This window comes from Coregonus lavaretus, assembly GCF_964263955.1.
Source record: "Coregonus lavaretus genome assembly, chromosome: 30".
Classification (NCBI taxonomy): domain Eukaryota; kingdom Metazoa; phylum Chordata; class Actinopteri; order Salmoniformes; family Salmonidae; genus Coregonus; species Coregonus lavaretus.
Window position 1 is genome coordinate 30,706,304 of NC_140017.1, and position 21,297 is coordinate 30,727,600.

At 45.6% G+C, this 21,297-nt stretch overlaps 1 protein-coding gene across 1 annotated transcript in view; it reads left to right on the top strand.

Moving 5' to 3' along the window:
• The window catches only part of LOC311106198 (RNA-binding protein Musashi homolog 2-like), a 251,675-nt gene that overhangs the window by 212,015 nt on the left and 18,363 nt on the right, over window positions 1-21,297 (top strand). The window contains exons 9-12 of the mRNA XM_084148510.1: window positions 317-375; window positions 2,550-2,612; window positions 5,821-5,879; window positions 21,067-21,264. Of these exons, the coding sequence (XP_084004636.1) occupies window positions 317-375; window positions 2,550-2,612; window positions 5,821-5,879; window positions 21,067-21,264 (379 nt within the window). The remainder of the gene's footprint in view (window positions 1-316; window positions 376-2,549; window positions 2,613-5,820; window positions 5,880-21,066; window positions 21,265-21,297) is intronic.

A 21,297-nucleotide genomic window follows, 5' to 3' on the forward strand; every position in this document is an offset into this window, starting at 1 on the left:
CGCAACATTGGCAGGTGAACGAGAAACAAAGATTTACACTTTTTTTGTCTAGTGAAATATTTGGAATTTGTTGTGAAATGTTTGACTTGATGTCTGAGGAGATTGGAGGGCAGATAGCAAATAATGTGTATGCCTGTGAGAATCAAAGCTCAGTATGAACACAATGTGAAAAACATACCTGTCCAATCCTACCCAACTGCGCTGCCACAGAGAGAGAAAGAAAGAAAGAAAGATAACTATATTTCTGTTCATCATGGACTTATCTACCAGCCAGTGTCTCTCTCTCAGCATGGTCCTCCTCCACATTGACCTCCAGGCCCCTACCCATGTAGTGTCCCTGCAGGAGGGGAACCACCTCATCCTGGACACCCCAGTGTTCCTCTTAACCCCCACAACCCCTTAACACAGCCCCTCAGGGCACATAATTCAGGCCCACTTACCTCCACCAGCTCTCTGTTTGCCCTCTTTCCTCTCCCTGGCTAGCACCTCGCTTCCACTCGTCCTTTTCGTTCTCTTGTCTCTGCCCTTTCTCCTGGTGGCCGTTTTTGTACGGGTCTAGTGAGTGGGCCTGCCTCAAGCCAAGGGCACCACATCGCTCAATAACTTCCTCCTGCGGACAGCTCACTGTCCTATCATACAAACACTGGCGTCTCCCCTCCTTAATATTACACATCAACTCAGTCCTTTGTTCAGACTTGTTCCTAATCTCGTCCCAAAGTCCAATTTGTTGATTATATATTAGCACCAAATCAGAGGTTATTAAGTCCCCTAATAGAACAGGATGGGGACTGGCTTTGTTTAGTAAGAGAGAAGAGAAGAAGCAGAGAGAGAGAGACAAGTCAAATTACATGGCGTCCCTCCTATCTGAAGGCAACCATCTGCCAATGTCACTGCTCCATTGTGTCTGGGCCCTCTACCATGAATAGCCCTCTGCAGCCAAAGATGTTTTAATTAGTGAGAGAGATGGTCTGTAATTATATTTATATCATAATAACTAACCACTCTGACTGACTGAGTCCTCGTCCTCCTCGCTGGGTCTTTCATTGTCTCCCTCTATGATGATGATATTTAATTATGATGTTTGAACACTGCAGATCCAGTCAAAGTGAACGTCCCGGCCCTCGACGGGCGAGTACACACTCTCGGGAGCTGGTCCGTGTTTGCTTACACACATACACACACACACACACACACACAGCATCTCTCAGCCATGTCCATGCACAACTTTACCAACAACCCTTCCCCAATCACTTTATTACCAAAGGTTACAACTGTATTTTTGACAAAAGCAAACTACTTTACTGGTTGCCGTTGCTTATCAAAGCCTAAACAGTAGCTGATTAGTTGGCCAACTTCAACTCCCTCTTCTTTGTGTGAATATGTTGAAAGAATAGGTAACCACGAAGAGGTACATGAGAAGGCTATTGTCCACAGTCTACCTAATTTATTGTGATTGGCCTATGCATTGTTTAATTGAGTACATACCGCATGTAAGGATCTTTGTAGAATGCTGTGGAGACGTGGTCTTTGTTGGCAAGTTAAATAACTGACAGGGAAAGAGATAACGAAGAGCAGAAAAAAAATGATGTGTTTTCAAACCACAGACCATTGAGCCTCATTGTATTATGAATATTGGAAACAATGGCGTAACACTTTAAAGCAAGGAACATTTCAATATGAATGCTCTCTCTCTTCTCCTCACTCTGCTTCTCTATCTATAATCTCCTCAACCTGTGTCCTCCTGCCTCAGCCAACCTCCACCCAAAGGGCACTCAGAACTAAGCGATGAATCCCAGATGCCCAGTCCCATAATAACACCATAAAGTGCTGATAAAACAGGTCAGCTGAGGGATGACAGGTCGACTAAGGCTGGGGCTGAGGCTCGCCCAAGCCTACCCAGAGTCTCCTCTCTTCCACAAATCATCCCTCCATCCCCCTGTTCCTCCCTTGTTCCCCAGGCATAGCGGTCCACCAGGGCTGCAACAGCCGGTCACGCTGCCTGGAGACCAAATTATCCCACTGATTGATTGAGTTCCAAGGCATAAACCTCGCCGGCCGACAACTGCGGCTGATTCGCTCTCCCGACTTTACGGCTTTCTCCCTTCCTCTGCACAGAGCGCACGGAGCCGACGAGATAAATGACTTAAGTGGACTACAAAGTGTGCGAGCGTGTTGCAAATCTCCATATCGGTCTTCATGGTGCATGATGTTGGTTGTGTTTCCAAGTTAACGCTTTATTTCCCGTTCTTGAGGATCTGGAAGACTGGTCCCTCCCCCTGATACGCCAGCTTGACAGCTAGAAGATTCCCTCACTCGTCTTTTCCTCATGTTAGAAAATGATGTCACTCGCTAATCCAAAACTAATCCCAGTTACTGGGCATATGGAGAGATACACACACTAAGACACTCACAGTCACTCTCTCTCACATGAGCCGACCCCCTCCCCATACACACAGATAAAAACATTCATTCTTTCTCACACAATCCGACCCCTCACACACACTCCCTCTCCAACACACACTGATGCCTTGTCTCCCTATGTCCCCCAGGCTTCCCAGCGACGGCGTATGGACCGGTGGCAGCAGCGGCAGTGGCGGCAGTACGTGGCTCAGGTAGGGGGGCCCGTGGAAGAGGTGGCTACATGGCATACCAGCAGAACGCAGGGGCAGGTAAACGCTCTGTCGGTATTCTGTGTGGCTACTGCTACGCTCCATGCTCTGCTCTTACTGGCCGCCGATAACTCCTCTCACACCTGCTTTATACACAGACACACACGCACACACACACACACACACGCACACATGCTTAATAGACAAGAGAGGAATGAAAGAGCATACTAAACTCCCCCTTCTCTCCTCACTTGCCTCTGCACTGGCTAGAATAGACAGAGGGTTAGGATAGGGTAGGACCAGGGTAGCAGTCTTTAGTTGTCTTGTAACGGAGCTACTGTACCTGCCAGCTCTGTGTTTGATAGAGTTAGAAATGCTACCTACTGTAATGTATCGCTACAGCACAATATGTGACTGCAAATCCAAGGAGGAGGATTTTGATTTCTCATGTGTTGGTCACTCATATCACTCATGCACCTCTTTCAGAGAAGGCTCCTAACTTGAAATCAGCATGTGCAATTTGAACTTTTGTGCAAATTTCCTATTGATATCGATGAGTTTACTCAAAAGTCTGACTTCCACACAAATCTCAAGTTGGGATACGGCTTGCCACAATAAGACCTTCCAGTCTCTAAATAACCAAGCCAGCATCATGAGCGCCCTGAGTCCTGCTTAAATTGGCTCCTTCGTTGACTTTTTCTATTCCCTGGCCATTGATTGGCTAGTACGATAGCTTAATCAATCACACTGACTTTGTCCACAGACACAGCAATATATAGCTAAATAAACACTGGAGAAAAACAAGCCTCTGGGCTGGAATTGACAGATGGCATTTTGGCTGCGAGGGAAAATGATCGGGTACTCTAATTGGCTGTCAGAACGCCTGGCCCCTGGAAGCAGTGTGATGCTGGGCTGCACTCTGACAGTTAGGGTTGGAGGTTCAGCCTAACACACACTCACCACACACACACACACACACACAATATGAGAAATCAAAGCAGAGACCTCACTTTGATGCCTTATGTTCTAGGTGGGTCTGGGGGATGAGGACAGGGGCAAGGATAAAGGCTATGGTTAGACTGGACTGGGTTTATCCTACTATACTCCATGCAAGTTAGTGCGTGGCTGGCCTAGGCAATACAGCTGGGCTGAGCGAGGCTAGGCAGAGAGCCAGTAACAACTAGCCCTTGGCTACAGTACAGTATGTTGCTCCAGCTCTTCTACTGACTGTCTCCTGGATGATTCTGTCACTCTATAACACTCAGGGAGAACCTGAGGGGAAGGCTAAGGGACCAACAGGGCCCACAGAGCCCATATTGTTGACATTTAGACTTGACCTTTCCCTGCAACTTCATCTACTGTAGTTCTCACTATCAAGAGTCATGAGTTGACACACTCCCCTTTGCATAGATCTAGTCTGAAGTGAAGGAGCAGATAGAGTTTTGATATATAGCTGGGTAGCTTACCCACCATGCTAACTGGCTTTTGTGTGATGCTAAAGTATGGCTCTCACAGTAATAATTACATGCTAATGTTGCCCCCTGGCTGAGCCCTGCTGCCATTGGCTCAGGATGTAGGTCCTCGAAGCACATCTGTTCCATGCAACTGGTTCTGTTCACAGAGCACCAGTAACCTACAAAGGACCCTGTCTGGGATCAAGTTAGGCTGTTGTTATGACAGATTATTTATTTACTGAAAATATAATTTGACCTAATCTCGAACATAAGCCATTGCAATATTCAATACTTAACTATGGACATGGGTTTTTAATTGTAATTGAAAAAAGGAGAGGGTGACAAGGCAGTGAAACCTGAGCAAGATGTTAACACATTACCCATCAAACACACGCCTGTCTGTACAGGATGCCCTCTCTTAGCCCCCCAGGGGTTCCTCAGGCCTACCCAGCCTCACCCAGATGTGACCTAGGGCAATATGGTGTAGATTAAATACTATTTCATCAGATAGAGGGAGCAGTGCTGTAGGGATGTTGGACCTGCTAGTCAGTGGGTCCTGCTGCTAGATAAAAAATCCTCACAGAGAACAATAGTGTTTAAGACTAGGAATACACCTTTTGATCCACCTGCAATCCTCAGATCAATGATGCCGTTCTTTATCTAGATTAAGATTTAATGATACTATTTTCCCCTTTCACCAATAAATCTCTCAAAGCAAAGTCAGGAACTATTTCATGTCAGAATCAAAAAGTAACCAGGATGTTTTGATTTTGAAGTTATTAAACCGGAGCAGAATCCGTAGATGATCACACTCTTCTTATGGAACGCAGCCTACTTCAATGTTGTCCAGTGCAGAAGACCAGCAGTATAGATCAAACTCAAACCAAAGGTGCTGTTGGTAGACAGTGGAAGTGTCTGTGAGAGACATAGTGAAAGAAACACATTCAGGCACACACACACATGCGTACACATTCAGTATTTGTATTAGTATTTATTAGGGATCCCCATTAGTTCCTGCCAAGGCAGCAGCTTCTCGTCCTGGGGTCCAAACACATTAAGGCACTTACATTACACATAAAACAAAAGATAAAACAGTACATCATATAACATTATTGCACCACTACATACAGTGGGGAAAAAAAGTATTTAGTCAGCCACCAATTGTGCAAGTTCTCCCACTTAAAAAGATGAGAGAGGCCTGTAATTTTCATCATAGGTACACGTCAACTATGACAGACAAAATGAGAATTTTTTTTCCAGAAAATCACATTTTAGGATTTTTAATGAATTTATTTGCAAATTATGGTGGAAAATAAGTATTTGGTCAATAACAAAAGTTTCTCAATACTTTGTTATATACCCTTTGTTGGCAATGACACAGGTCAATACTTATTTTCCACCATAATTTGCAAATAAATTCATTAAAAATCCTACAATGTGATATTCTGGATTTTTTTTCTCAATTTGTCTGTCATAGTTGACGTGTACCTATGATGAAAATTACAGGCCTCTCATCTTTTTAAGTGGGAGAACTTGCACAATTGGTGGCTGACTAAATACTTTTTTTCCCCACTGTATCTACAATACAAAATGTATAATACCACCATACAACAATATTAGGAAACCAGTTAAAAACCCTTTGTGCTTAGAGGTACACCGGTAAAGGGACATATAGACAGATGGGAGTAATGGGAGTTTGTGATTTGGTGGTGAATGTGACCAGTTGTTTCTGTCTCTGACTTGGTTGGGCCTTGCAGAGAGCCTATGGTCCTGACTGGGACACTCCTCTGGGTGCACTCTGCCTGCCTGCCAGAAGGTTTGTTCACACCCTACTACCCCCTCACACTCCTCCTGACCATCTTCTATTCTCCCTCTATCTTTCCCTCTCTCCATCCCAAACTTTTATATTTCTCTAGCTTCTCTCATCTCTTCTTCCTCCGTGCTCATTCGTTTGTTCTGTCTGCTCTTTCTTTCTCTCTCTCGCTCTCTCTCGCTCTCTCTCTCTCTCTCTCTCTCTCTCGCTCTCTCTCTCTCTCTCTCTCTCTCTCTCTCTCTCTCTCTGCTCTCTCTCTCTCTCTCTCTCGCTCTCGCTCTCGCTCTCGCTCTCTCTTTCTCTCTCTCTCTAGCTCCTTTCCATCCTGTCTTCATTAGATGTAGAGTTAATTTTTATTTTTATGTAGAGTTTCTTTATGTACAAAGATACAACCGTTCTGTCATGTATGTGTGTTCCTCCTGTTGTGATCCCTGTACTATGTATCAGTCTGACTTCAGTGCATGCCACCTGTAGTGGTCATGGTAGTGGTGGACGTAGTCATAGATACTAGCTATTGTTTTCTGTGTTCTTGTATGTACTTCTACAAGCTGACATGGTATCCAGGATTGTCTTACCGTATATGCATGGTAGTTGTTAGTCGTTCTTGATGATAAGCCCAAAAGCTGGTATCTAGGAGGGATCTGGAGTGTTTGGGCTAAATTTATCCCCCCCAATATCATATACAGTGCATTCGGAAAGTATTCAGACCCCTTAACTTTTTCCACATTTTGTTACTTTACAGCCAATACCCCATAATGACAATTTTGCAAATGAAATATGACATTTACGTAAGTATTCAGACCCTTTACTCAGTACTTTGTTGAAGCACCTTTGGCAGCGATTACAGCCTCGAGTCTTCTTGGGTATGACACTACAAGCTTGGCACACCTGTATTTGGGGAGTTTCTCCCATTCTTCTCTGCAGATCCTCTCAAGCTCTGTCAGGTTGGATGGGGACCGTCCCTGCACAGCTATTTTCAGGTCTCTCCAGAGATATTAGATCGGGTTCAAGTCCAGGCTCTGGCTGTGCCACTCAAGGACATTCAGAGAGTCACTCCTGCGTTGTCTTGGCTGTGTGCTTAGGGTCGCTGTCCTGTTGGAAGGTGAACCTTCGCCCCAGTCTGAGGTCCTGAGCGCTCTGGAGCAGGTTTTCATCAAGGGTCTCTCTGTACTTTGCTCCTTCATCTTTCCCTCGATCCTGACTAGTCTCCCAGTCCCTGCTGCTGAAAATCATCCCCACAGCATGATGCTGCCACCACCATGCTTCACCGTAAGGATGGTGTCGGGTTTCCTCCAGATGTGACACTTGGTATTCAGGCCAAATAGTTAAATCTTGGTTTCATCAGACCAGAGAGTCCTTTAGGTTCCTTTTGGCAAACTCCAAGCGGGCTGTCATGTGCCTTTTACTGAGGAGTGGCTTCCGTCTAGCCACTCTACCATAAAGGCCTGATTGGTGGAGTGCTGCAGAGATGGTTCTCCTTCTGGAAGGTTCTCCCATCACCACAGAGGAACTCTGGAGCTCTGTCAGAGTGACCATCAGGTTCTTGGTCACCTCCCTGACCAAGGCCCTCCCCCCCTGATTGCTCAGTTTGGCCAGGCGGCCAGCACTAGGAAGAGTCTTGGTGGTTCCAAACTTCTTCCATTTAAGAATGATGGAGGCCACTGTGTTCTTGGGGACCTTCAATGCTGCAGAATTATTTTGGTGCCCTTTCCAGACACAATCCTGTCTCAGAGCTCTACAGACAATTCCTTCGACCTCATGGCTTGGTTTTTGCTCTGACATGCACTGTCAAGTGTGGGACCTTATATAGACAGGTGTGTGCCTTTTCAAATCATGTTCAATCAATTGAATTTACCACAGGTGGTCTCCAATCAAGTTGTAGAAACGTCTCAAGTATGATCAATGGAAACAGGATGCACCGGAGCTCAATTTCGAGTCTCATAGCAAAGGGTCTGAATACTTATGTAAATAAGGTATTTCTGTTTTAAACATTTGCAAAAAAATCTAAAAACCTGTTTTCGCTTTGTCATTATGGGGTATTGTGTGTAGATTGATGAGGAAAATGTTTTATTCAATCCATTTCAGAATAAGGCTGTAACGTAACAAAATGTGGAAAAAGTGAAGGGGTCTGAATACTTTCCAAATGCACTGTACGGAAGGTTTGGTCCTTTCCTCTAGGCAGACTCCTGTGTGATTACGACATTAGCCTGATTTGCAGCAGCTCAGAGCTGAAGCACTATGACACTCTGGGCCTGACTTGGCAGGACATGATTTCTATTCATGTGTCCCAGGCAGCTTACACTCTGGTCCAAACAGTGACTGACCTCAGTTCTAAATGCAGCCTAAACATGCCCGCTGATTTTGTATTTCCTTGTCATTTGTTGAGGGGACGTGTCAGGAAAGTGAGGTTGAGTCGGAGGAGAATGGAACAAGACACTAGCGTCTCTTTAACCGTCTTACCTCCTTCCCTTCCTCAGGTGATCATTCCATTTAGGTGATCTGATCCCTCAATCAGTAACAATGTCTCCTGTCCATTTTTCCTTCTCTCTCCAATATGGGTCGAGCCTAGACCCTAGACCACAGAAAGTTTCCCCCATTTTTATAACCCCCCCCCTCCCACCCCCTGATGGACAGCTATGTCAGAATCGCTCCAAAGGAAAACAGACTGTTCACTCAAACTAGGTCACCCCGACTCCCCTACCCAGAGCCCAGAGGGGGTGAAAATGAACCACGTAGCTCTGCGACGCCTGTCTACCCTCATGATGAAGATAGATACAGTGTATATGTGTCTTCTCAATTCTACCCGGCTCATCTACCAGCAGTCCTCTACCAGCAGTCCTCTACCAGCAGTCCTCTACCAGCAGTCCTCTACCAGCAGTCCTCTACCAGCAGTCCTCTACCAGCTGTCCTCTACGAGCTGTCTTCTACCAGCTGTCCTCTACCAGCAGTCCTCTACCAGCAGTCCAGCACCAGTTGTTTGTGGGCTCCTGTCCACTTCCATTCTCATGGTGTTTGTTTGCCAGACAGAGTGTGATGCACGAAAGTGTGTGTGCGTATGTGGTCTGTGGATGTGAAAGCGTGTTGAGGGAAGATATAAGGGCTGCAGCGCTGTGTCTGTGGATGGATGGCAGTACTCCTCTGCCTGTGAACATCCAGGATATATAATCTATTAACTATCATTATGCCAGCCTATCGGAGCACAAAATGAGGAGCCATTATCTAGCGATTATTTATGAACTGCCATCGCAGGCTGAAAAGAACTTGTCCTTTGTTAATTAGTCACCTATTCAGTTAGAAAATGGGGTTTGAGACGGGGACTGAAAGCCACTCCAGGCAGAACAGAAAGAGAGCGTCATCTTTTCAAATGACATAGGTAGAAATGGAGCTAATTGCAGATGCTCTGAAATTCAAAGCTAATTTTGAAACACATTTGACAAGTGTATCATTCACTTTTTTTGCCCTGCTCTGGGCCTATACATGCATGCCCACTTGTGCCTGCCTGAATGGGTGTGTACATGTGTGAGTGTGTATGCAGGTGTGTACTTGCAAGGTCAGTGTGCGTGACTGAACGAGACAGGGTTTTGTTCGAGAAAATAGACACACACACACACTCTGGGGCCCTCTCAAATGGATCCAGTGCCTCTGACAGTGTAGCCTGAGGCAGGTGATTGTGTGAAATGTTATTTCCAAGGTTGGCACCAGTCCTCCAGGCCACTTGTCAACTCTTCCACAATCTTTCTATGGAAGGGCTTTTCAAATCAACACATAAATAGTGTGAATAATGTTGCTGACAGGACAGGTGTTAAGCGTTTCACCCTCCAATAGGCACAACATTTAGACGACAGACTTGGCAGTAGACCCAGACATGTTAAAGAAGGAGCTTTTCATTCATAATGACACAAAGCAGAAGCAAATGCTAGCATTCTTTGTGACATTATTAGCATTACAAAACTTTCTAAAGCACCACCTTGAAACATGAAATCAAAATCTCGACTGGAGGTGCTCATGTAGAGCTCTGTTTAAAAAGATAGACTGGTAAACAGACTCGTAAACAGACTTGTGAAGAGGATGATGACAGTGATTTTGACAGTAATGGTGATGACCATGATGGAAGTGGTTAGAATGGGCTTCATCCTTCCTCCATACACACGGCATGCTGAGGAAAAGAGAAGAGGAGGAGGGCGATTATAATCAGAAATGGTAACGCTCCCTCAACAATCCACTCCGCTGAGCCTATATAGTCCCCCATCCCATTGCAACCCAGAGACACACTCATTTGTTGTGCAGATGAGTAATTGCCCCCCAATTAAGAAGAGGGATGTTGCAGAGAATGGCCACCTAGTCTTGGCTGTTTGTTATTCATATATATATTTTTTTATTATTGTTTTTAATAGATGGAACTGAAATGTGAGACTGTATCATGGCCATCACACCACAGGGGGGTGTTTGGGCGGGTATAGTGGCCCTATGTTGCTGAATGTGATGATGTAACTGTAGTGTACAATGGTTGTTGGCCATCGCTATTGTTCAAGGGTTTTCCTGGCCTCACATTAACATCCACTGAAGGGAAAGCACCACACTATGATTCCCTGCATGAACAAATCACCTCTATGTTTCCTAACATCTCATAAAAAGGGCTATTTATTTATTCATTCATTTGGTTTATTTCATATTTGTACCCTTTGACACGTGTTGTGGAGCGTTATGTGTAATGGCGGAGAAGACTAGAGAACTAGAACCTGTGTTTAGCCTCTGTCATGTCATCCTCCCAGTGGCTCTGTAGTGGCGTTCCCAGATGGGGTATTTCTAATGGTAGTAGGGTTGACACGACACTCCTCCAGAGCTCCAGTCAGCCCAGCCACGCCGGGTGTCAGCTGTGTTGCTGGAGAAGTGCTGCGGCTGCAGCCAGGGACAGACTCTCTCTGGGGGCCAGGGGGCCTGCAGATGTTCCACAGCTCCAACACATCTGTTTGGCCATGATAGAGACAGGCTGCTGAACACTGCTCATGTTATGGCGCTGGTTGGGAGTTGACACAACTGTTGTAATATATATTTTTCTCTCATTTTATGTAATTAGATTTTTTTATTTTTTTCTTATGAGGCATAGATGGCAATAAATACCCCCTTCTTTCTTTGCAATTCGCCATCAGAATGGACAGACAGACAGACAGAGGACATGAGTCGCTAGAGGAACATCAGAGCCCTGTCATTATTGTCCCAACCTTGATCTCTCCAATGCTGCTGTTTAATTCCGCTCCGTTTTTCACTTCCACATGCTCAAAGTGAATCATTTGCATGCACAGAAAGGAGAATTAGCTCAGCGCGATAATCAAGCGCCTCCATTCTTCCAGATGGCCGATCCAGCAGTCTCTGTAGTCTGTAAACGGGAGCTTTTTAACTGCATTTTATTCCACATTTTACATAGATAGTGCTATCATTAGCAGTGATCTCCCTGAATAATACAAGTCATTTTGCCGTGCTTTGTTAGATAAGACCTTCACGGCACCAGGGACGCAGGCAGCCAAGGACTCATTTTCCATGTCAGTGCAAACAAAGCCACCAGGTGGGTTTTGTTGTAAGTGTGTGTGTGTGCAAGAGCGTTAATGTTGTATTTGTCTCCCTGTGTTGTTTCTGCTACATTGTTCTCACTAGTCTGTAGAGGGATGTTTCTGCAGGCTACCATCATGGCGGGTGGCCTGTCAGGGGGATAGACCAACAAAGGGAAGGGGCCAGTCGGAGGCATCCTCCTCAGTGTGAACTAATGTGGGTGGCGGTGGCGTTGCTCTGTAAAGGTCTTCATTTGTTTGTTGTTAAAGATCTAATTAGGAAGATGAGAGGAAACAGAACGGAACGTCTAATTAGAGGGGAGCTCAGAAATCGCTTTGAACGTCAAGGACACCTGGCTATTAGCGCGCACATAACAAATACACCTAAGAGTATGTTTTGTTCCAATGATTAAAAAACGCCTTGCTTGAGTGGGCATCCCCCTCTTCTGGAGAGATGCAGAGGAATGGAGAGGGCCGGCGCATCCCGAACCCCTCTCTCTTTCTGTTTTTCATTTCCTTGAGTGTTTAGAACTCTGTCTTCTAAAGTATATGTTGCATCTGTTGTCTCAGGAAGACATATTCTATTGATGACTCAGTTCCAGAAACATTCACTGCATATATGAATGTAGCGATGGGATGGATGGAGTCAGGCGCAGGAGTGTGAAGAAGGAATATGCTTTATTCAGCCCAATAAGGTAGTCCGCAGCAATGCATAAACATGATCCTGGTGCGACTTAAATGCATACTGGGAACCAAACATACACAGGTAAATATTCCCGGCGATAAAAATAACAAAGATGCTCAACCGAGCTAGCGATACCTCCACAAAGTAACAATAGCACACAAAGACATGGGGGAGCAGAGGGAATACTTATACAGACACTGATGAGGGGATATGTACCAGGTGCGGTACAAAGACCGGGGCCTCACTGCGGTGGCGGTCAGCGTTGGACTTCTGGCGACGCACGGCGCGCTGGAGGTGGACGTGGGTGGCGTTCCACGTCTCCTCTGCGCACCGAAACCAGTCATCCACCGCAGGAGCTTCGGTCTGGCTCTGATGCTACGGTGCCAGGACCGGCTGATAACCTAAAACACATTGGAATGGGGACATGTTAGTGGAGGAGTGGCGGAGAGAGGTCTGGGCATATTCGGCCCATGGCAAGAACATATTCGGCCAATGGCAGTAGGACCGCAGAAACCTACCCACATCCTGATTCACCCTTTCCACCTGCCCATTCGATTCAGGGTGAAAACCAGAGGTAAGGCTGACTGAGACCCCCAGATGTTCCATGAATGCCTTCCAGACCCTAGACGTAAACTGTGGATCCCGGTCAGACACTATGTCCTCCGGCACCCCGTAGTGCCGGGAAGATGTGAGTAAAAATGGCCTCCACAGTCTGCAGAGCCGTGGGGAGACCGGGCAGCGGAAGGAGGCGGCAGGCTTTAGAAAAGCGGTCCACAACGACCAGGATGGTGGTGTTACCCTGAGAGGGGTAGAAATTTTCCGTTAGAAAATCAATCGATAAGTGGGACCATGGCCGTTGTGGAACTGGTAAGGGATGTAACTTACCCGCTGGAAGGTGCCTAGGTGCCTTACTCTGGGCGCACACTGAGCAGGAGGAGACATACACCCTCACGTCCTTAGCCAAGGTAGGCCACCAGTACTTCCCGGTAAGGCAGCACACTGTACGGCCGATACCTGGGTGACCAGAGGAGGGGGACGTGTGTGCCCAATAGATAAGCCGATCACGGACAAGAGACGGCACGTACAAAAGCCCAGCTTGGCACTGAGGTGGAGATGGCTCTGTGCGTAACACCCGCTCTATGTCCGCGTCCACCACCCACACTACAGGCACCACAATGCAGGAGGCCGGGAGTATGGGGGTGTTGTCTATGGGCCTCTCCTCTGTGTTGTACAGCCATGACAGTGCGTCTGCTTTCACGTTCTTAGTACCTGGTATGTATGACAACATGAAATCAAACCGGGTGAAGAACAAGGCCCACCTGGCCTGGCGAGGGTTCAGCCTCCTCGCTGCCCGGATGTACTCCAGGATACGGTGGTCAGTCCAGACGAGGAAAGGGTGTTTCGCCCCCTCAAGCCAGTGTCTCCACATGGTCAGGGCTCTGACAACAACCAACAGCTCCCGATCTCCAACGTCGTAGTTCTGCTCCACCGGGCTGAGCTTCTTAGAGAAGAAGGCTCAGGGGCGGAGCTTGGGTGGCGTGCCCGGGCGTTGAGATAGGACAGCGCCTATCCCTACCTCGGACGTATCCACCTCCACTACGAACGGTAATGATGGATCGGGATGGGCCAGTACCGGGATGAGGTGAACAGAGCCCTCAGGTTACTGAAAGCCCTGTCAGCCTCAGCAGTCCAGCAGAGCCAGGACGGCCCACCCTTCAACAGAGAGGTGATGGGAGCTGCGACCTTGCCAAAGCCCCGGATAAACCTCTGACAGTAATTGGCAAAGCCAATAAAGCAATTCCGCACGGCAGAGATGCGGTCTCCCTCCATCTCCACAACTGAGGTGGGGATGTAGTATCCAAGGAAGGAGACGGATTGCTGGAAGAACAGACATTTCTCTGCCTTGGCATACAGGTCATGCTCCAACAGTCGCCCAAGCACTCTGCGATCCAGGGATACATGCTCGGCGCGCGTAGCGGAATACACCAGGATGTGATCGATGTAGACCACTACACCGTGACTAAGCATGTCCCGAAACACCTCGTTCACAAAGGACTGGAAAACTGATGGAGCATTCATCAACCCGTACAGCATCACCAGATATTCATAATGCTCTGTGGTAGTGCTAAATGCTGTCTTCCATTCGTCCCCTTCCCAGACACGCACCAGGTTGTATGCAGTCCTGAGATCTAATTTCGTGAAGAAGCGTGCCCCATGCATTGACTCGATTACAGATGGAATGAGGGGTAGAGGACAACTATAGCGAATTGTCCCCTTGTTAAGTGCTCGGTAATCAATGCAAGGGCGCAGACCCCCGTCTTTCTTCTTCATGAAGAAGAAACTCAAGGAGGCGGGTGAGGTGGAGGGACGTGTGAACCCCTGACTCAGGGACTCGGAGACGTATGTTTCCATAGCCTCCATCTCAGCCTGCGACAGGGGATATACATGACTCCTGGGCGGCACAGCGTCTAATCGGAGGTTTATTGCGCAATCCCCCAGGCGATGGGGTGGTAATTTGGTCGCCTGTGTCTTGGAAAACGCATGCGCCAAATCGAGGTATCGAGGCGCGTGGGAGGCATTGTCTGGACTTTCCACTGTGGTCGCACCAACGGAAACAACTAGACACCTACCCTGACACTCTCGCGACCACCTCGTGAGAATCCTCTGCGGCCATGAAAAGGTGGGGTCGTGTAATGCTAGCCAGGGAAGGCCCAGCACAACAGGGAAATCAGGGGACTCAATAATATGAAATGTGATTTGCTCAGTATGTGTCTCCTGCGTAATCATCGTGACTGGTGCTGTAGCCTCCCTAACAAAACCTGACCCTAATGGTCGATTGTCAAGTGCTCTGATGGGCAATGGACAAGACAGGGGAACCAAGGTAATACGGAGACTGAGCTAAAGCCCTGTCCATAAAGTTCCCAGCTGCACATGAGTCTACCAGCGCCTTACATTGGGGAACTACTGGGTAATCAGGGAATGTGACGTGGATGGTTAAATGCACAGCAGAGGGCTCTGATTGACGGCGGACACCCTCTCCCGATCCGATAGAGCAGGGCTGATGGTGTGGTAATATAGGTCCAGCTGCAGAAGGAAACCCTGGCAGCGGGCAGCTGTCCCGTCGTATTCCCGAGGTAGAGAGAGGTGAATACCCCTGGTTGCTGGTGTGTGGGTGGCTGGATCCGGTCGCTCAGCTGGTTCCGCAGGGTCGGGTCCTCTCCTCTCCAGGCGCTGGATGGCCTAGAGAACCCGATCCATCGCAACACCCAAGCTGGCTAACATGCTGGAATGCTCCCGGACCCGCTCAATGACTCCAGGCATATTCTCTGCTCCTGCTGACTCCATGCTGTTGGGTGTGTTATTCTGTAGCGATGGGATGGACGGAGTCAGGTGCAGGAGTGTGAAGAAGGAATAGGCTTTATTCAGCCCAATAAGGTAGTCCGCAGCAATGCGTAAACATGATCCCGGTGCGACTTAAATGCGTACTGGGAACCAAACATACACAGGTAAATATTCCCGGCGATAAAAATAACAAAAATGCTCAAACGAGCTAGCGATACCTCCACAAAGTAACAATAGCACACAAAGACATGGGGGAGCAGAGGGAATACTTATACAGACACTGATGAGGGGATATGTACCAGGTGTGTGTGAAAACAAGACAAAACAAATGGAATGATGAACAGAGGAGCGGCAGTGGCTAGAAGGACGGTGACGATGAATGCTGAAGCCTGCCCGAACAAGGAGAGGAGGCAGCCTCGGAGGGATCGGTGACAATGTAGTGAAAGTATGCTCCATTATTTCAGTCAGTCAGTAGAGAGAATGAGTACAGGTGGATTTGAAAAGCAAAGTATCGTAGGCTGAAAAAAATGATTAACAAACCTACTGAATGGCAGGTAAATGCTGACAGTAGGTGGCAATGTTTCAATTAGGCCTAGCTTGTGCATCACGATCACTAGCCATCACGAGCTAACAGGGAAGAAATCGGTTAGGTAGCTAACTTGATTCTTGCTGTTGGTAGCTAACTCGTCACTTCCTGTTGAACGCTGAACAAGGGAGAGCTCGGTTTGTTGTTTTGGAAAGTATTTTGAAAAAGTTTGGTTACTAGCTAGCTACCTTTTGAGTTTGGATCCCGCGATGCAGTTGGCATCAGTTGCTGGGACCGGTACTATCTGTCCAGTGATCCTGCCGACCAAGGCCGGGTCTGAGGAGTTGTTTGGCGCAGCAGCTAGCCTAGCTGCTATCTAGCTGCCTATCAAGCTAGCAGGCTTGAACGCAGCCCGCGACATGGTTAGCCATTTTGGCTGTGACTGCGAATTGTCCCGGGCTTGTGGCAGTCTCTACCCCTGCTGTTTGTTGTTGTTGTTTTCAATCTTCCCTGCAAACTGCCCTGTCTGGAACTGCAAGGAGTAACAGCGTAACCTACTGTTGTTACCATGACAAAGAACAAATGCCGGCGGGAGTACCGTTGTCTCTCTATCAGGTGAAGGATCTTTTAAACGCGAACAAAAACAGTTCTAAAGCAGTTGCTACAACAACAAGAGAATAGCTTCAATTGTTTTGTCCAAATACTGGTGGAATCAACTAATGAAATAATTGACGACCTGACCAGAGAAGTCCAGGACCTGAAGAACAGTTTGCAGTTCCCCCAGGGTTAGCTCGATGAGTTTAAACAGAAGAATGGCAAGATGACAGCAGTCTGTAAGTCATTGGTAGAGGACATCAGTTCTGTATGTGAATCCATGATAACAGTGAAGGAGAAATCAGATTATCTCAAGGGGCAAATCAATTTATAACATTTTTGACATGCGTTTTTCTGGATTTTTTTGTTGTTATTCTGTCTCTCACTGTTCAAATAAACCTACCATTAAAATTATAGACTGATCATTTCTTTGTCAGTGGGCAAATGTACAAAATCAGCAGGGGATAAAATACATTTTTCCCTCACTGTAGATCATTCATTTGATGATACAGCAGTAGCAATACAAGGATATATTGTAACATATATAGAAGAGACAGGAATGCTAATGGGGGAGGTGTTGCTGTATATATTCAGAGCCATATCCCTGTAATGCTTAGAAAATATCTTATGTAAAATGTTATTGAAGTGTTGTTGTTGCAGGTTCACCTGGCACCTGTGCAAAGCCTTTTCTTTTGGGGTGTTGCTATAGGCCACCACGTGCTAACAGTCAGTATCTAAATAATATGTGTGAAATGCTTGATATTGTATGTGACATAAACAGAGAGGTCTACTTTCTTGGGGACCTGAATATTGACTGGTTTTCATCAAGCTGTCCGCTCAAGAGGAAGCTCCTCACTGTAAGCAGTGCCTGTAATCTGGTTCAGGTTATTAATCAACCTACCAGGGTGTTTACAAATACTACTAGATCATCCACATGTATTGATCACATTTTTACTAATACTGTAGAACTTTGTTCTAAAGCTGTATCCGTACCCATTGGATGCAGTGATCACAATATAGTGGCTATATCCAGGAAAGCCAACGTTCCAAAGGCTGGGCCGAAAATAGTGTATAAGAGATCATACAAAAGATTTTGCTGTGACTCTTATGTGGATGATGTTAAAAATATTTGTTGGTCTGATGTGATTAATAAGTAGCATCTGGATGCTGCACTTGATGAATGTATGAAATTGCTTCTTCCAATTATTGATAAACATGCACCTGTTAAGAAACATACTGTTAGAACTGTTAAGGCTCCATGGATTGACGAGGAATTGAAAAACGTTATGGCTGAAAGAGATGGGGCAAAAGGAGTGGCTAATAAGTCTGGCTACACATCTGACATACTGCAAATTGAGAAAAGATGTGACTAAACTCAACAAGAAGAAACTGTATTATGAAACCAAGATCAATGATATAAAGAATAATGGAAAAAAACTTTGGAGTACTTAAATGAAATTATGGGCCGGAAGACAAATTAAACTCCTCCTTTCATCTAATCAAATGGCTTATTCATCACAAAACCATTTGATGTTGCCAATTATTCTAATGATTACTTTATTGGCAAAGTGGGCAAACTTAGGCAGGAAATGCCAACGACGAACAGTGAGCCTTCGTACTCATGTATAAAGAACAAATAATGAAAGAAAAGCATTGCAAGTTAGATTTTTGTAAAGTTAGTGTGGGAGAAGTGGAAAAATTATTGTTATCGATCAATAATGACAAACCTCCTGGCATTGACAACTTAGATGGAAAGCTACTGAGGATGATAGCTGACTCTATGGCCACTCCTATCTGTCATATCTTTAAGATGAGCCTAGAGGAAATCTTTGTCCTTAGGCCTGGAGGGAAGCCAAAGTAATTCCGCTACCCCAGAGTGGTAAAGCGGATTTTACTGGTTCTAACAGCAGACCTATCAGCTTGGTGCCAGCTCTTAGCAAACTGTTGGGAAAAATTGTTTGACCAATTACAATGCTACTTCTCTGTAAACAAATTAACAACAGACGTTCAGCATGCTTATAGAGAAGGGCACTCAACATGTACTGCACTGACACAAAACATATAGATTCAATGGTTGTAAAGATGGGGAGAGGTCTGTCTGTAATAAAGAGATGCTCTGCTTTTTTGACAACACACTCCACAAAGCAAGTCCTGCAGGCTCTATTTTTATCTTATCTTGATTATTGTCCAGTCATATGGTCAAGTGCTGCAAAGAAATACCTAGTTAAGCTGCAGCTGGTTCAAAACAGAGCGGCACATCTTGCTCTTCATTGTAATCAGAGGGCTAATATTAATACTATGCATGCCAGTCTCTCTTGGCTAAGAGTTGAGGAAAGACTGACTGCGTCACTTCTTGTTTTTATAAGAAACAATGTGTTGGAAATTCCAAATTGTTTGCATAGTCAACTTACACACAGCACTGACACACACACTTACCCCACCAGACCAGGGGTATTTTCACAGTCCCCAGGTCCAGAACAAATTCAAGGAAACGTACAGTATTATACAGAGCCATGAGTGCATGGAACTCCCTTCCATCTTAAATAGCGCAAGTGAAGAGAAAACCTGGTGTCAAAAAACAAATAAAGCAACACCTCAAGGCACAATGCCTCTCCCCCATGTGACCTACTTGTTGTGTGTATGTACTGTATGTGTAACTGATAGATGCACACACACACTACATGTTTATGTTTTTAAATGTATGTAAATTGTCTTTTGTCTCTAATGTCTTTTTCGATATATGTCGGACCCCAGTAAGACTAGCTGTTGCCATTGGCGTCGGCTAATGGGCATCTTAATAAATCTAATCAAAATACAATTCTTACATACTAAAGTTAAAAAGCATTAAGATTGGTATAAACATGGGCAAGAGAGTTTCCTTTCACCATATTTTTTTCACCAGCCTCTGTGCTGTTCATTTTAAATGCAAGTCACATTGAGATTATTTGTTAAAATGTAGACCTACTCTAGCCTATGACCTGACCCAAGACCTTTGCCACGTTTAGTTGCCAAACGTTCTTGAACGTTGCAGATAGAAATGTCATCAATAGAGCTGATGTGATTCCTTATTCTACATGTCAGAGGCATGTTTGTTCTACATATGCTATTTCTTTCTGAACGTTCGCGCCCCTTATGTATACCCTATGAAAGTGACATTTTCCAGGAAGTAGCCTTGTAGTTTTTGAACTTTTGTAGGCTTTTTGGATGGTTTTCAATGGGCAAAAATGTAGTGCAATGGTGTTCAACGCAAAACCTTAATAAAAGGCATCTGGCAGAAGTAAATTCATCTACAAACATGAATATAATTTTATATATATCTTAAATGACTCCGTTTTCACGAATTTGATAATATAATTGTCAAGCCCATTCAAAAGATTAGGGGAAAGGACCCGGAAGTATGACGCAAGACCATGTCACTTTGCACATCGTATTACTGCCCCCATTTGCAAGAAGTAACATACCCAAAAACACAACAACAAAAAAACACTTTAAAACACAAATGTCTCCTAGCCTCCCAGGCATGCTTTCTGTCCCTAACACTAAAACTGAAATGAAATAATAAAACAACGAAATATAAATATTTTTATACAACTATAACTAAATAAAAACTAGCAAATCAGGTCTTAAAACTAACAAACAAACTGAATTTCAAATAAAAATAGAAAAACAAATTGAAATAAAAATGAATATAAAAACACTAAACTATAATATCCTTGATAAGTACAGTCCATTTCCACAGATAATGCAGCTCTCTGATGGCGCTGAGTGTCTATGGTACGGAGCTGTGGGGACATAAAGCTTAATAGTTAACAAATGCCTTGTGTCTGTTTCTCATCTCCTCCACATCAGTAGTCCAGTACGTTGTGAAATCTTGTCTGTGTCAAATCTAAAATGAATGAAGAATTTCTGTTATAATCTTATTGATTTATGAGCAGAAGCCCAAAGATGAATAATAGATTTTTCTTAATCATTCTACAGCTTATTTTAGGAGAATCTCATTTTGGTTATTTAGTGTGTGTATTGCACACAGTTATTATGTGTGTGTGTGTGTGTGTGTGTGTGTGTTTTGAAGCGAGCTGTTGTGAATTCTACTGAAGATTTTCTTTGACAATCATTTTTAGCTTGAGGCCACATTGAGTTGCATTGTGGAAGTCTTCAGCTACAGTAGTGTTAGGGAGCAGGGCTGGTGTGTGTGTAGTGTAGTGCCCCTGTACCCAGTCTCTCATACTACATTACACACACACACTGGCAGCGGAAGCAGGAAGAAAACCAGTCATGGATGTTTACTGTAGTTTGCCTTGCCCTGTAACACACTACAATGCCATGTAGAAAAACAACAACAACATGGCAATAAAATAACACACACAAAAACCAAGTAATTACGTTAATACAGTCCTGTGTAAAGTGTTTCCACGATGATGGACATGCGTCCCATCCCGCCCCTTCCTCCCTCCCTCCCCTCCCCTCCCCTCCCTATACTATACCCCTATCTCTCAGGGTTCCCAGATTATGGGTTCTATTCCGGGGCCGGGCCCAGTGACCTGCGGGGGCCCCCCTGCTCCTTTGCCGACTATGGCTCCCTGGGGCCCCAGGCTGCTCAGATGCTGCAGCACAGTGAGCATCATGCCACCTCCGCCTGCAACTCCCCCCTCCAGCACCACCTTCAGAACAGCCCGGACCCCTTTAAGAGCCCAGGTGTGTACCCCGCTAACGTCTCCTTCAATCCTT